This window comes from Dipodomys merriami, unplaced genomic scaffold, assembly GCF_024711535.1.
Source record: "Dipodomys merriami isolate MVZ:Mamm:240054 unplaced genomic scaffold, mDipMer1.0.p SCAF_547, whole genome shotgun sequence".
NCBI classification, from domain to species: Eukaryota; Metazoa; Chordata; class Mammalia; order Rodentia; family Heteromyidae; genus Dipodomys; species Dipodomys merriami.
Genome location: NW_027206121.1, coordinates 494738 through 512039, shown reverse-complemented (window position 1 = coordinate 512039; position 17302 = coordinate 494738). Strand labels below are relative to the sequence as shown.

Sequence of the window (17302 nt, the reverse complement as noted above, 5' to 3'; positions counted from 1 at the left end):
AGATATATGTATGTACAGATGCATATGTATATATATATCACCTTTACAGTAATTTTTTTTGGGGGGTCTGGTCGTGGGCCTTGAATTTGGGGCCTGGGCCATGTCCCTCAGGTCTTCAGCTCAAGGCTAGCACTCTACCACTTGAGCCACAGTGCCATTTTCAGCTTTTTATTTTCTTTTTGCTTATGTGGTGCTGAGGAATTGAACCCAGGGCCTCAGGCATGTAAGGCAAGCGCTCTACCACTGAGCCACCTTCCCAGCCCCCACAATAATTTTTATACGAATGCAAAAACAACAGAAACATAGAATAAGTTCTCCTATGGATGTAGGTAGCATTTGGAGCCAGGAGGGTGAGCACACACAGTAAAGGAGGTGAATATGGTTTTAAAAAAAAGTGTGTGTGTGTGTGTGTGTGTGTGTGTGTGTGTGTGTGTGTGGTGTTTATCAATGAAACTTGCTGACACTGGGTTTTTTGTTTTCATTTGCTCATTTGTTGTTGTTGTTTGACATTCCTGAGGCTTGAACTCAAGGTGTGGGAAATGTTCCTGAATTTCATTATGCTGAAGCCTACCACTCTACCACTTGAGCTACAACACCAGTGCTTCTAGGGGTGTTTGGTAGCTTTTGTTGTTTGTTAGGTATTGAAATATCAAACTTAGTGCTCCATGCATGCTAGGCAAGCACTTTATCACTAAGCCACATTGCCAGCCCCATCCACACTGTTTTAAGAAGGGAGGCAGGGCTGGGAGTGTGGCTCAGTGGTACAGTGCTTGCCTTGTATACATGAGGCACTGGGTTCCATTCCTCAGCACCACATCAGCAGAAAATTCATTGTGACTTATCACCAATGAAATGCCAGAAAACTAGAAGTGACATTCTGGCTGGAAGTGGTAGCATGCCAGCCTTTAGTGAAAAACCTAAGGAATATGCCAGGCCCTCCCTGAGTTTAAACCCCACAGCTAACAATTAAAAGAAAAAAGAAACAATTAGGAACAAACAAAAACCTAAACACTTGCTCATTGCCTTTGTTCTTCTATTTTTCTTTGTTCTTGTATCTGTATACTTCATATCATTCCATTTTCTACTTTCTTCCTTTCACTTTGGGGGATTGAACCTTGGGACTTGCACATGGAAGGTGGATACTACATACCAACCTATTCTTTCTTCTTTTAACATAAAAAGTCTGCTTATAGGACAGGCAAGGTAGCAAAGTGGTATAGTGCTTGCATCGCATGAATGAGGAGCTGGGTTCTATTCCTCAGGTCCACATGCACAGAAAAACCTGGAAGTGGTGCTGTGGCTCAAGTGGTAGAATGCTACACTTTAGCAAAAGCAGCTCAGGGACAGCACCTGGCCTCTGAGCTGAAGCCTAAGGACCAGCAAAAAAAAATGTCTGCTCATTTAAATTAGTCAATGCTTCCCTGCAATTTAAAAGACAAACTTACAAGTGACTTTAGTTCACTTCCAATACTACTGTCCTCCTTTCCAGTGAGTGCAGGGGCCACATACAGAAGAGACTCTATGCCTCTGCTGTCACTTGTAAACTAGCTGTTGTACAACAGTAAGCAGCAACACATACATTTCTGTTCTTATTATCTTGAACACAATGGGCTTTGTCAAGTTAGTACAAATAAGTGAAGGAAACCTTTCCTTTTCACTTATTGGTTGTGATTGTAAAGGATCTATCTTGCTGAGGAATTAAGTCTGACACTCTTGTCATTTGAGTTCTCTCTGAATTACTTTTCAATTTCTTTTTAGGACACACACACACACACACACACACACACACACACACACACGCACACACACACACACACACACACACAAATATCCTGAAGAATTTTAACTAGTTCATCAGACAATAGTTTTACTACCAATTCTTCTTGTCCACAGCCATTGTATCATCTACATAAGACAAGACAATTACATTAGGCCACTGGCTTAACTTGACTAACAGGTCCCTGTGTCAACAGTCAGCCCTCCTGAAACCTGGGCATACCATGTCCCATGCTGGAGGTGCCATGTGGTGCTGGTGGTGTACTGATGGGTAGCACAGGCCCTGATCTGGGCTCCTCACTCCTGTCCCAAGGGGCTTGCCAGGCTTGCATATTGCATGAAGACTTTGGCACTGTGCTCCTTTCCTTGGCTGTCTCCTCACCAATCTTTTCTTTCCTGTACCTTCCATTTTGAGTTCTGGCCTAGACTATGAGCCCAAACAACTTCCAACACACCTGATGAAGTCTCTACATCAAAATTTTCGTAACAAACATTTAAGTTAGAATGCACATATAAAGATTTTGTCTTGGTTTTGCTCAGACCCCATGGACAAGTGAAGAAAAGATGGTTAGCTGTGGATGCTCCAGGTAGTGATTTTCTCAAAGTACTGACAACTTTATAACAGGGACTTCACACAAGGATGTTTCTGATCCAGAACCTTGAACAAAAAAAAATTAAAAGAACCTCAGAATTCATTGAGGAAACAGAAAAGAGAGGTTAGGGTAAGATGTTTATCAAAGGAGCAGGAAAATTGTACACTTAATACTATGCTAATTATGGGAGGAAAAATGACCTAGAGGTGGACAACACTAAAGATATAAGTGCTCAAGCTAATGGAAGGAAGCTTTGGGTGGTCCCTGAGGTTCTAGTGAAAATCCTATGAGAGCCTTGTTCAGTACCCACTGTGCTCAGTATCCCGGCTTCTGTCCCTTCCAGTCACTGTGAGATGCATCATTCCAGGTTAACCTCAGGAAGAAACAAGCATTCACCTAAAATCCTGCTCTCTCATTGGGATCAAGATTGCTTGGGAACTGGAGGTCTGGGGTTAAATACTTAGATCTCTGGAGAGCAGACTCTTCAGGGTCATGACTTTGGGTCATATGAATTGCCCCTGCTGATGATATCACAATGTTCTGTAACATAGATGTGACTATGTTTGTATACTTAATCCAGTAACATTCAATGAATGGCTATTGAAAATAATCTAATTTAGAGTTGAAATCTTTGAAGAAAGGCAGACCTCTTCTAAAGCCTAACTTTGGATATTGCTTCAGGATGAACCTTGTGGTAAGACCATTGACATTCTGAAAAATTATAGAACTTAACCCACTCTTAGTGATTAGGTCTAGGGTGGATATGTACCCAAATCATGGTTCACCACTTTTCTTCTCAGGACATAGGAGCTTTTAGAATGAGCTGAAACTAAACATCCTGTCATTCACCCCCAGGAGTGGCCTTGAAATAAAGTGCAATCCATAAGGGAAGAACAACAAAATTGCTTCTACACATCTGGACAGAATAGACTGAAAAGATTCTTTCTCCTACATCTGTGTGCACACAGTAGAAGACCATTGTTTTCTCATTCAAATATATTGGTATTCTGGGATCTTAAATGATCACTATTGACTCCTTCTTTTCTTATGATACTGTTTCAAGTATATTGAAATATTCGGCCACATTTTATATGTTGAGATCTCTCTTGGAATGTCTAATTCCTACAGATGTGGACCACATTGACCTACATAGTAACTTGAACCTCTGCAAGGATGTATGAACTAGTCAGAAATATAAAGGTATATGCATGTCTATTCACATGACAAAAGATACCAAACTATTTGTGACAATTTATCATTACCCAGGCTTTAAGACATTTCAATATCAACTTCAATTGACGGACCATGACTATACCCTATGGAGTATTTCAGATTCCTATAGGAGTAGAAACTTTCCTGCATGAAGGGCAAAGAACCCATTTTAAACAATATCTTCCCCGGCCTTGAAGTTCTTTCTACTCAGGACCTGGGTACTGTCCCTGAGATTTTGTAATAAAGGAACAAAAGTGATGACAGTCTATCAACATGATTCACAGCACTACTTGTGGGAAATTAGGTGAAAACAGTCTCAGAGCATTTCCTACCTAGTTGGCCTTTCAATTGTGATTTTAAAACTCATACTCTTGAGCAATTAAGAATTCCAATGTGAAGCACCAGTTCCCTGTTAGATCAGGAGATCTTAATTACTTGATCCAAGCAGGACTCATGGTTTCCACAGAATAGGATAAAAAATTCATATAGACATATGCAAAGGTCCTTTTGCAATCTCAGTTGAGGTCTGTTTACCTATCATTCTGTAAACCACATCCAAATTCTTTCACTAAATATTTGAAAGAATGCATTGTTTGCACAGATCATATTAGTGGTCCTCAGGTTGAATTCAGGGACAAAATTTGTGAGGCTTCCTTCACCTTCTATACTAGATGCCCTTTTGTATCACTGATTTTTCACCTTAGAGTCTTGCTTCTTTGTCTGGGCCTTTCAACACACTAATTTTATACTTACATAACACTAATTTTATACTTACATATCACAAGTAGCAAACAAGAGAGGCACATATGACCAGATCCATTCTTTTATTGGCTAAGAAAACATATTCATGAAGCTTTTGCATTGGATGGCCTACAAATACTACCTTTCTAATTTCAGCCTCCTGAATAGCTAAGATTCCACACATGAGGGAGTGTCATTGCTCATTTTAATTGCAGGTTTTAAATTAAAAGAAAGAAAGGGTACTTTACCAACTCAGTGAGCAGTAAGTCCCTTAAATTTTGAGCTCAAGCAAAAGTATTTGCCAAAGGATAATATTGAATGACACCATCCTCACTCAACACGATGAGAGGATGAGAAATGTTGGCTCAAAGAAAGCTGAAGAGTGAAGAATGGTTTCCCTTCACACCTAGCTTACCTCTGCCATGAAGGATTTCTCTGTATATTTATAGAGGTTTTCTGACAAAGATTTTCCTACATTGGGCTTCTTTCCTGGGTGACTATTCTAATACTTGCTGAAGGTTGGCTTCTGGTTGAAAGACTTCCTCTCATGTTTATATTTACAGAGATTCTGTCATGTGTCCAGGTCTCTGATACCTGTACAGATGGGACTTTGGGCAAAATGTTTTCTATACTCATAATTTCTTTCCTATCTCTGCTCTCACATATGCTGAATACCCAGTTCTGATTGAAAGTCATTTCACATATGTTCTATGCACTACTTTTTTTCTCCTATGTGAGTCAGTTCTCTGATAAACATGAGGTATTTCTTTCTGATCAAAGGATTTCCACATTTGTAATATTTTTCATTTTATTTTATTTTTTTGTGAACATACTGTACAGAGGGGTTACAATTACATGGGCAAGATAATGAGTACATTTCCTTTCAAGCATTGCAGCCTCCTCCTTTGTTTGCCCTTCACATCCCTTTCCAGACTCCCCCCGCCCCACCACCTTATTCTCCCCCCCACCCAAAGTTGTAAAGTTCATTTTCGACTTGACAACTTGTACTTCTCATTGTTGCAACAGGTCCACCTGTATGCTTAAATGACTTGTTTTTCCCCTTCTCCTCCACAAATTATACTGACATCAAATATAGTAAAAGCAGGAATTATACTGTGGGGGAGGGACATACAAAGCAACAAAGAAATAATCTTATAAATGCATTAGAAAGAAATGCATGAAAGAAAAAAAAACAGCTGGGCACTGGTGGCGCATTCCTGTAATCCTAGCTACTCAGGAGGCTGAGATCTGAGGATCGAGGTTCCAAGCCAGCCCGGGCAGGAGAGACCGTGAGACTCCCATCTCCAATAAACCACCAGAAAACCGGAAGTGGCACTGTGATTCAAGTGGTAGAGCGCTCGCCTTGAGCTGAAGAGCTGAGGGACAACGCCCAAGCCCAGAGTTCAAGCCCCACCACCGAAAAAAAAAAAAAAAGAAAACATTTAAATACATAGCTAAGGGTTCATTTTCCTAACAGCACATTATCTGACCTTTTCTGCTTGACTCATACATATACTAGATATTGCAAATAATAGGTCCCATGGTTTCCCTTATTCACATTTGTAATATTTTTAAGATTACTCCGCTGTGTGTGTCCTACGAACTTGGATCCATGAATACTTGGTAAAGGACTTTCCACAATTGTTACATTTGTATATTCTCGCCTGTGTCTGTTCTCTGATGCAAACTGAGTTAGGACTTTTTCTTGAAAACCTTTCCATTTATTTTTCCTACATACGATTTCTCTCCTCTTTGTTTGTGAGGGTGTGTGTGTGTCTGTGTGTCTCTGTGTTTTGTGTGTTTTATGATGAACCCTGAGCTGTGTCTTACAAGTCAAAGACTTTCCCATTTGGTAAAATCCTAAGTTATTTCATTTGTGTGAATCAACTTATGTGTGTTAAGCTGTGACCTCCAGGTCTTTCCACACTGGTTGCATTCATAAGGTTTCTCTCCTTGTGTTCTGTGATGGATGTTAAGTTGTGCCTTCCAGGTGAAAGAATTTCCATGCCTGCTACATACATAACATTTCTCTCTGGTGGGTTTTTTTCTGATGGACAGAAAGTTGTATGTTCTGGGTGAAAGACTTTCCACATAGCTTACATTCATAAAATTTCTCTCCTGTGTGTGCTCTCTGGTTGACAGTAACGTATACATCTTGGCTGAAATACTTTCAACACATATGACATTCATAAGGTTTCTTTCCTGTGTGTTTTCTGATGGGCAGTAAGGTATGACTTCTTGGTGAAAGACTTTCCACACACGTTGCATTCATAAGGTTTCTCTCCTGTGTGTGTTCTCTCATGGACAGTAAAGTTTAGCTTCTGGGTGAAAGACTTTCCACACACGTTACATTCATAAGGTTTCTTTCCTGCATGTGTTCTCTGGTGGACAGTAAGGTTTGACTTATTGGTGAAAGACTTTCCACACATGTTACATTCATAAGGTTTATCTCCTGTGTGTGTTCCCTGGTGGACAGTAAAGTGCAGCTTCTGGGTGAAAGACTTTCCACACACATTACATTCATAAGATTTGTTTCCTATGTGTGTTCTCTGGTGAACAGTAAGGGGTGACTTATTTGTGAAAGACTTTCCACACATATTACATTCATAAGGTTTCTCTCCTGTGTGTGTTCTCTGGTGGTCAGTAAGGTTTGACTTCTTGGTAAAAGACTTTTCACACATGTTACATTCATAAGGTTTCTCGCCTGTGTGTCTTCTCTGGTGGACAGTGAGAGTTGTCTTCTGGGTGAAAGACTTTCCACACATGTTACATTCATAAGGTTTCTTTCCTGTGTGTATTCTCTGATGGACAGTGAGAGGTGACTTCTTGGTGAAAGACTTTCCACACATATTACATTCATAAGGTTTCTCTCCTGTGTGTGTTCTCTGGTGTACAGTAAGGTCTGACTTCTTGGTGAAAGATTTTCCACACATGTTACATTCATAAGGTTTCTCTCCTGTGTGTGTTCTCTGGTGGTCAGTAAGATATGCCTTGCAGGTGAAAGACTTGCCACAAATGTTACATTCAAAAGGTTTCTCTTTTGTGTGTGTTCTCTGATGGACAGTAAGATCTGCCTTACTGGTGAAAATCTTTCCACACATTTTACTTTCATATGGTTTCTCTCCTGTGTGTGTTCTCTGAGGGACAATAGGGTGTGTCTTCTCAATGAAAGACCTTTTACATTGTTTATATTCTTCAACTACAGAAGACACCTGGGGACTATGTACAGCACACATCTTACCAGGTTCACTGAAAACACCTATGTTCTGATACCCAGTTACCTTTTCTGTCCTCATCCCTAAGGAGTTCCCATTATTCTTAATCAGTTCTGACTTCTGTTTTGAGCTCAAATTAAAACTTCTTATAAGTCTCACTTTTTCCTCCTCTGGGTTACTATTCATGACTGCTACTTCAGAGAGATACTTATTGTGACTCTCCTGACAGGTGCTAATCACATCCTCCATTTGTGGGACATCTAAAATGCATAACAGAAAAATAGACAAAAACATAAATGAGATCCATAAATTCCTTACTGTAAAGGTATTTTCTCACATTTTAACTGTTACAAGATTTTCAACTATCAAAGCATTGTTTTATGCAGAATATAAACTTTTTTCTGCAACATACTAACTATGAATGTAGTACTGACATTTTAAAATGGAAAATAATGTTTTTGTGTATTTCAGATTTTTCTATTTGTTTCTAGGAAATATTTACTGAAATTATTCATCAACATACTCTTAATGCTTCCATTCTGAATCTCACTCTATGCCCATCACAACTCATAAGCTATTGTCCTGATGAGAGAATAGCAGCACTACCATTCTCCTATTTTCCTCCTACCTGCATAATACTAGTTTAAAAGAAAATGAGATCTCCTTTTGTACATTTCTTATTGTCTTTTTCTCTTTAAGAATGACTTCTGCCGGGCAGTGGTGGCTCACGCCTGTAATCCTACCTAATCAGGAGGCTGAGATCTGAGGATCGCGGTTCAAAGCCAGCCCGGGCAGGAGAGACCGTGAGACTCCTATCTACAATAAACCACCAGAAAACCGGAAGTGGCACTGTGGTTCAAGTGGTAGAGCGCTCGCCTTGAGCTGAAGAGCTGAGGGACAGCACCCAGGCCCAGAGTTCAAGTCCCACGACCGACAAAAAAAAAAAAAAGAATGACTTCTCTACAGACAAAGAATTGCTAACATTAAATACATTGGCAAACCAAAGCCAGTTTGCCTCCATGTGAATTCTGGATTGACAATTCCTTGAGACAAAGGATCACATAGTTCTCTGCCACACATGACTCAGGGGCACTAGGAATACTATCGCTCTGTACAGCTCAAGATAAACAGACCAACTGGGCTCTGGACCCATCATCACCATTCAAGATGCTTTAACTCACCTGTAAAATTCTTGTCTGAGGCTTCTCTTCTCCATGGATCTGCACCTTGTTCCAGCATCACAATCAATTTAGGTTTAGGAACACAGTGTCCTATGATTAAGAAATACTGGAGAATTATTGCTCTTGCTGGGTCATCATTAACGTAAGGTCACAGACATCCTGTTCACAAGGTTGCTCCTAAATCTGGTTACTCAATTGTTTTTTGGGGGTTGGGGGTCCAGTTCTGGGGCCTAAACTCTGGTTCTGGGCACTGTCGGGCAGATCTTCAGCTCAAGGCTAGCACTGTATCACATGAGCCACATGGCCAATTCCGGCTTTTTATTTTTTCTGCTTATGTGGTGCTGAGGAATCCAACACAGGGCCTCATGCATGGAAGGCAATTCCTCTGCCACTGAGCCACCTTCCCAGCCCATGGTTTCTCAATTCTTAACAGCTCCATGGTGGAGTAGCATCCAGCTTTGGGTTTATTTTGCCAACTGTGTGGCTTGAACTCAGCTCTTTTGCTAAAATCTAGCATTCTACTAGTTTGAGTCGTGGCTACATTTCTAGTTTTTGAATGGTTTATTGGAGATAAGAGTCTCATGGTCATTTTTCTACAGCTGCTGGTTTCAAATTGAAACCTTCAGATGTCAGCCTCCAGAGTATCTAGGATTGGTAGCCTGAAGCACTAAACCCTGTAGCATGTTTGGCTTACAAATACAAACTTTTACTTATTGATTTCCAGAGCATACTGTCAGTAGTAATGTATGTTCTATTCTAGACTGTAGATCCACCTATAATAATTACCCAAGTCTGGGAAGTCAGTCTCCTATTAGTGGATCATAGCTTAGAACTTCTGTCCAACTATTGATTTGATTTGCCTTCTTAAAGAACGAGAATAAAATTAACTCTTGTGTTACATATAATGAAGTTGAAGTTTCCCTTAGAAAAAAATAACACTTCCCATGGCCTCTAATCTTTTTTTTTTTTTTTTTTTAGAAATTGTAATGGTCCAAATGCTTACTTACACCTGTAATCCTACAGTTAGGAGGTAAGATCAGAAGAGGCAGGCTTGAAACCCACCTGGGCACAGAAACTCAGAATATACCCCAAAACAAAAGTGAAAATAGAATTGTGGCTCAAGCACTAGTGTGAAAGACAAACAACACCAAGCTATCAGACTCAAATTCAACTGGCTTATATACTAGCAGTTTTTTACATGGGAATAGACTGGAAGCTTCTCCCTAAAGAACATAAATAGTCTAATGTCTACTAAAATAAAAGCACTTGATCTTCCAAGTGAAAATAACCTTTGCTCACCCAAGGACATGAGGTTGCTATAGGTTTCCAGCATTACATCTCTATGAAGGGTCCTCTGACCAGGATCCAGATCCTGCCACTCCTTCCAGGTGAAGTACACAGCCACATCATCAAATGACATCAGCTTCTGTAATGGCACATTTCCATCAAGAAATTAGACCTGGGTTATAAGAATTCCAACCTGGAATTTCATTATGCTGCATGTATGCTTTTGTCTTACATAAAATGTTTGCAGCTAGCTTTGTTAACTATTCACTGGGAAAATTAAATACCAAACTAGAAGTATTTCACAATAAATAAACCCTGTCATTAAAATACACAGATTTGCAGGGCGCTGGTGGCTTATGCCTGTAATCCTAGCTATTCAGGAGGCTGAGGTCTGAGGATCAAGGTTGAAGGCCAGCCCAGGCAGGAAAGTCCATGAGACACTTATCTCCAATAAACCACCAGAAAATGAAAGTAGCACTGTCACTCAAGTGGTAGCACTCACCTTAACCTGAAGAGCTGAGGGAAAACAACCAGACCCAGAATTCAAGCCCCAAGACCAATAAAAAATTACAGTTTCCATAATGCATGCAAGCACATTTCTGCAGCTAGCAATAGAGACAAGATCAAAACTCTAAGGAGACAATAATCTGGCATGATAACATTAAGTCTAAGGAGGTGTCTGAAAAATTATATTATCATTTTTGATAAAATTTCAGTACATACCAGGGTAAAAATGAATTAAACCAATATTCTTCCTGTTTGACACATACTGCTTCACCATAAATCCTATTTAGACCTTCTATTAACAAGTACTCTCAAAAGTAAGCAGCACACATTCAGGATATCACATGGAATACAGAACATAGAACATTGCTAGATCTATGAAAAGCAGTGTCCACATGAATATTAAAAAAAAATAGTATCAGTACTCCAGAAAGTAACTAATGATTGATTAGGCCCTTATAAGATTTAATTGAGTTTCCACATAAAAATATCCGTGGTTTAACATGTTTGGTTTAAATGCTAAATATTGAAATATGGTCATAGATACCCTGATATTTCCTTCCCATGTAAAAAAGAACTGCTACCATGAAATTTTGTAAACTTTGCCTACATTCTACAATACAAAATAAAGGTGGAGGGAAAAAAATGTTCCTTACAAGGTTTTCATTTTAATAGCCCTTCACCGAAGGTGAAGGCAAATATAGAGAGGCTCAAGGAACACTCAAGATGACAAAAATGATAAATACGACCAAATGCTCAAATGTGTTACATATTCCTGAGTCCTTTCTCCAGTAGATCTCTAAGGTTATATTTTCACTTGTGTTAGTTAATAGCAAAATACCTCAGAGATCAAAATCAATTAGTTAGCAAACATCTGTGAGATGTTGTGACAAGTGATATTTCTAATAGAGAACATCTCGTCACTGTATTATTTTTTTTCAACACTAGTTCCAATCTTATACTGGCAGTGAATTAAAATATTCAACAGTAGTGGGAAAGAAAAACAAACCTGAATAGCACATCAAATTAAGTTAGACCAACAAAAAATCTGGAGAAAACAGATTTTCTTGTAGTGTATCAATTGGTAGAAGGAAGTACTTTTCTGTAGGGAACTCTGAAGTTGAGCTGAAGGGGAAAAGGTTTCAGAGGTTGGAATTCCAGCCTGACACCGCTGAGAGAACTGAGAGTTGGCGGCAGAAGGGTTAAAAGAGAATTCTGGAGAGGGTTAAGAGACTGGAGTACAGGCCTTTTCCATACTGTTGGAAAGATAGCATCTGAAACTGAGCTGCTGTTGACCTTGAAGGCTAGGTAAGGTGAACTCCATATCTGCATTTTCTCTTGAAGCCAGTCTTCTGTCTCAGGAGAATAAGGAAACATGTTTTCCTCACAACCTGTTGTGGCTCTGATTGTACTATTAATATAGATACTTCAATTTTGTATGTTATGAATGGTAATCTTCCCTGTGTGAACTCAAGGAACTATGCTAGCTTGCTGGCACCCAGGGACAAAGTGCCAAAGCGCCTTCGAAACCCTGGTTTCCCCTAAATCCATCTGTTTATGTTTTTGTGTTTCTCTAATTTTCTTTGTTTCTGGAATCCTGTAGAACTCTCTAGGCAACAATTTTCCTATATTATGGGTAAGAAAAATGTCAATCCTAAGAGCCATGTCAGCAACATAAAGCTGATCACTAAGAAAATCTACTTCCAGATAGATCATTAGAAGAAAAGAAACAACTGAGACACATATGGAGGAAAGAGGGATTGAAAAAAGAAAAAAATGATAAAAGATAGATATAAAGAGAGAGTAAGAAAAATAACCAACATTAGTGAGTAGAAAATCAAAAATCGAGAGAGAAAATAGAGGAAAGAAATCTTGTGAGAATGCTTTAGAAAACAAACAGGAATGTGTAGAAAGACCATAAAGCTTAGCAACAAATATAGGCTAAGTTTCTAGTAAGACCAAGACCATGAAGCAGTGCAAGAAGTATATATGGAGAGTAATTTAAGTACATATAGAAAAACGAAGGTGTGCATGGCCACACTATTTCAGCAATTCCAGGAAAATTTTATTGAGATAGTTTAATGTTACTCATGAGGAAGTGATCAGGTGGCAATCTATCCTTCACCTTCCATGAGAAGTAACCTGCTTGGTGTCATTACATCACATAACAGATGTGACTACATTTTATGCAAGTTGAAACCTAGACATTCTGAAACCAATCTGAATTCAACTTAGAATATAACCATTCAATCTGCTAAACCTACAAGCAATCTTTATCTGCTAATTTACAAGCCTTCTTTATCCGATTTTTGAATATGTTCCTGAGGCTGAATCTGTGTGGTTGGTATTGTTTTTAATTCTTGGACATCGTTAGGGTGATATAGTGGAATGGAAAACAAATGAAAAATAAAAAAAAATTAACTCACCAGAGATCCATTCATTCTGTCTTGCTGCTGACAATGAGCAGAAGATTCTGGAAGCATGGCTGGGATTTAAGGGAAATGATGCATTCAGAAATGAATCTGTGAGATTTTGGGCCCAGAATTTCCTGTGGAAAACATGATACATGGACTGGAAAACCGTAAATCCTTCTTTTTTTAATTTTTATTTATTTTTTATTGTGAAAACGTAAAGCCTTCTTATAAGCGAAGAATTTTTAATGTCTTAGGCAGAGTATTAAAGTGTCTAATAAACACAAATCCAGCCCATTTCCTGATAGATAGATATTATTAAACCTACTAATTTATATATTTATGTACACACTAAATTGGAAAAAATGAAAGTTCCCACTGAAATTATTGAATAATTGAGAGCAAAAACATATATTTCCACTAAAAGTCATTCCTTATTACTGAATATACTTCAGGATGTATGAACTGCTTTTTTTTCCTTTTTTTTTTTTTTTTTTTTTTTGCCAGTCCTGGTGCCTGAACTCTGGGCCTGGGTGCTGTCCCTCAGCTCTTCAGCTCAAGGCTAGTGCTCTACCACTTGAGCCACAGCACACTTCCAGCCTTTTCTGATTGTGTGGTGCTGAGGAATCGAGCCCAGGGCCTCATGCATGCAAGGCAAGTACTCTACCACTAAGCCAACTTTCCAGCCCATGAACTGCTTTTTTAATGCAAAAGTTTCCTAGGAATCCATTGGATTTTGTGTTCTACCTCATTCATTCACATATTTAAACACCATGGAAAGCATGTAAGATGTAACTCAGTAATTTTCACCCAAAGTTAGATAGAAAAATGTATATAGAATATATTTCTACCGGGCGCTGGTGGCTCACGCCTGTAATCCTAGCTACTCAGGAGACTGAGATCTGAGGATCCCGGTTCAAAGCCAGCCAGGGCAGGAGAGACCATCAGACTCCTATCTCCAATAAACCACCAGAAAACCGCTGTAGCTCAAGTGGTAGAGTGCTCGCCTTGAGCTGAAGAGCTGAGGGACAGCGCCCAGGACTAGAGTTCAAGCCCCATGACTGACAAAAAAAAAAAAAAAAAAAGAATATATTTCTTATGTTATACTATTACAATAATGGGTGTCAAATGGCACATTTCACTCTAACCATTGTACACATATGCAATGATTAACAATTTGCCATTTAAAATGCTTTGTCCAAAGGGCCATGAGTAAAGATGAGGTAATCGAGGTTTGAGAAGTCCCTAACGTTCATTTCCCTAAACAGTCATGCGAAGAACCTTAGCCATCCTAAAGATACAACACAAAATAATCAATATAGGCGTGACACACCTGAAGATAAGTAACAACTACAAAGCATACAATATTGAGTAAGACATATTACCTCAAATTTTCTTCTGTGAATTTTCTTTTTAGGCCACATGTCCCAGACCAACACTTTCTGTACTACCAGGGACAACCAACTGATTAGAGCTAGCATTAGCAAATCAATAGATGGCACAATTAATGTAAGTTTGCATGATTACATACTAAAAATAACAGTGTTAACAAGATGAATAAATTAGCAAAAACAGGATTAGGAATTACTACAAGAATAGATACTTTCAGTCATAACAATTACCCCACCATCCCAAACCACAGCCTCAGGTACCCTCTCATAACTATGCTCTAGCTTATTCCTCATCACGACACCTAGAAATTAGTTTACTCTTGCAACAACACAAAGTGATTGAGAGTGGTGTAGGAAAGAGTACCATGTGAATCTGGTGCTCAGAGAAGTAGCAACAATTTTTGCATAAGGCAAAGGAAGCTAGCAACATCTTCCCCTTCCAGTGCTTTTCTGCTTCTTTCCTTTAGGGCTTCTCAGAATTGACAAGGTCTGTCCATTTAGGATGGAGATTCCTATTCATAGGGTACTCTGCTTCAAACATTGCTAGGCTTCATTCCTAAAAGTACAGGACCAGCACTCACTACTCCAATATCCAGTGTACAACTGTCTCTAGAAACAGAGTCGAATACAAACGCTTGTGAATTCAAGCCAGGAGATTAAAAACTCAAGTCAAACAGATTAAAATATCTCTAGGAGAAAAATCACAGAAGCCCCAAATACAACTTCAATGTAAGAGGACTCAAGGCAGGCACACACCTCACAATTTCACTAGAATTCTTCCTGTACTCCTCTTATACCTGGGCAAAGCAAATAAAGTCACATGAGTTAATAGAAGAATCCCTCGGTCTTGGAGTACAAATGCACAATTCTTGGGCTCTCCTGGTCTGGACAATCACCCAGCTTGCTCTCAAACATTTGAACCTCAAGCAAATTATCAACTCCATACTGGAGAAAAGTATGGAGAGGGAAGTAGGCGCTTTGGCTCAAGTATAAAGCTCTCCCTCTGAGCTGAGGAGCTCAGGAATGCTGCTTGCAGGCCCAGAGTTCACCCCCCACCAAACAAACAGAAACCCGTGGAGGGGAGACTCCTGCAGCAATCACACAATTCCTACCTGACATCAGTTCCAAAGCCTGAGATTCCTTCAAGTTACAGCTCCCAAGCTCCACTGCACAGAGCTGGGCGCAGGGCTCCTGGCTAACACCTATGGAAGGCAAAACTGTATGTCTGCGCACTTCCAGGGGCAAGGCAAAGGAAAAGAATCCGGAAGACGCAGACTTAAAACGCCAGTGGTGGGCGGGGAGACGCATGCGCAAAAGCATCTTCTGCCCCACCTCCACCCTCCAAAAAAAAAACAACCCAGGACTTTCAAAGAAAATATCTTCCATGGAGACTACAATTCCCACAAAGCTCTGCGCCACCCTCCTACATACCTGGGAACAAGTGTGCTTGTGTGCATTGGGACTTTTCTCTCCCTGCTGTGGAAGTTGTTTCTTGAAAACCACTGTTTCCTCTTGAAATACATAAGACCAACCAGAAAATGGATATATATGGGGAGAATTGGCTACATTGGCTTTTTGATTCTTAGTTCTTATGAAAAGACCCCAGACCCTCAACCCAGAGCCCCATTGTGCTCTTTAGGAAAAACTGCTGCCCTCTCCCCTACATTCCTAAGAAAGCCAAGCAGGACACAGGCTAACTATTAAACACTGAGTCACCACCTGTAGACCTCAGCGTGACGGTAATTCATGCCTTAAAGCTAGACATTCCTGGGAAATAGCCGACCCACCTGTCCCTTCCTGTAAAACTTAACCCTAATGGCAGGGTAGGGCGGGATGTAATAAATCACTTGTCAAAATTAGGGAACAAGAAGTTTCGGGGCATTCCGACCAGAACCGGCATGACGGGGCAAGTACCGGCATGTCAGCTCCCCCCCCCCCACCTACCCCATCTGACCAGCGTAACCCGACCAATCCCCACCCTGAGTGTAATTTGAAATTAACCAATCATTCCCCCTGTAACCACGCATCTCGCTTCTGTAACCTCGCTTCTGCTGCCCATAAAAATAGGGTGCTTTCAGGCACTTGGTGCGCAAGTCTCCCGATAGACTTTGTCGCCCCGGGTACCCGTGTAACCGGTTCCCAGACACTCAACCCGAACCTTGTGGATCTCGAGGTTGAGTGCACCTGGGAGCCGAGGCATGCCCGAATAAACCTCTTGCTGTTTGCATCCGCACAAGTGGTCTCGTTGTTCCTTGGGGAAGGGTCTCTTCAGATCGAAGGGCACCCCACGCCGACGGGGGTCTTTCATTCATAATGAAATTGAGGTTATGAGACGGCATTGCTTATACCTTTGGGTTTATTCAATGCCTGCCTTCTGCTGAATGTAAATTATATCTCTGTTTTGTCTTAAATTTTTTTAATACATCTCCTCTTACTTTACAAAGGTATTCACAACCACTAAGCTTATACCTGGGTCATTTCCCATTGCTGTAATGTTTACACTGGCATAAAATAGTGAGATTGTTATGTAAATATGCAGCATAATATTTCTGGTGATTTGGATTTCACAAAAGCTAACAATTAATTTTCCAGAAACTCCCCAATTCTATCTATTAAATCTAATGAGTTTTTGTTTTTTTCTGAATTTTGTATTTCATTTAAGGATTTTATGTTTTGTTTTGTTGTTGATCCTGTAGCTTGAACTCACAGCTTGGGCACTGTCTGTGAGCATTTGCTATGCTCTATTTGCATTTCCTTTAATAATTTCTTCAGGTAATTAGTGAAAATTTCCCAAACAGGGATTCTTATGAACCAGGCACATCACCTCCATTTCCCTTCAAAGAAATAGTGGTTATGGAGGTCAGGATGAATGCAGGAGAGATAGAAGAGTGAAGTTTAGGCTAGGCTATGTTGATGTGAAGCTTAATCATTTGCAAATCAGTCTGCTTTTGTCTTTCCATTTTGCATGTGAAAATGTCTTTAGAATTCTTA

At 39.9% G+C, this 17302-nt stretch overlaps 1 protein-coding gene across 1 annotated transcript; it reads right to left on the bottom strand.

Annotated features, from left to right (window-relative positions):
* Window positions 1-6508: 6508 nt before the first annotated feature.
* On the bottom strand, window positions 6509-15619 carry LOC138811668 (zinc finger protein ZFP2-like). Its single transcript, XM_069999371.1, has 3 exons — window positions 15424-15619; window positions 8719-8808; window positions 6509-7797 (listed from the first exon to the last, which is right to left on the bottom strand). The coding sequence occupies exons 1-3, from the start codon at window positions 15617-15619 to the stop codon at window positions 6509-6511; spliced, it is 1575 nt and encodes a 524-aa protein (XP_069855472.1).
* Window positions 15620-17302: the final 1683 nt, after the last annotated feature.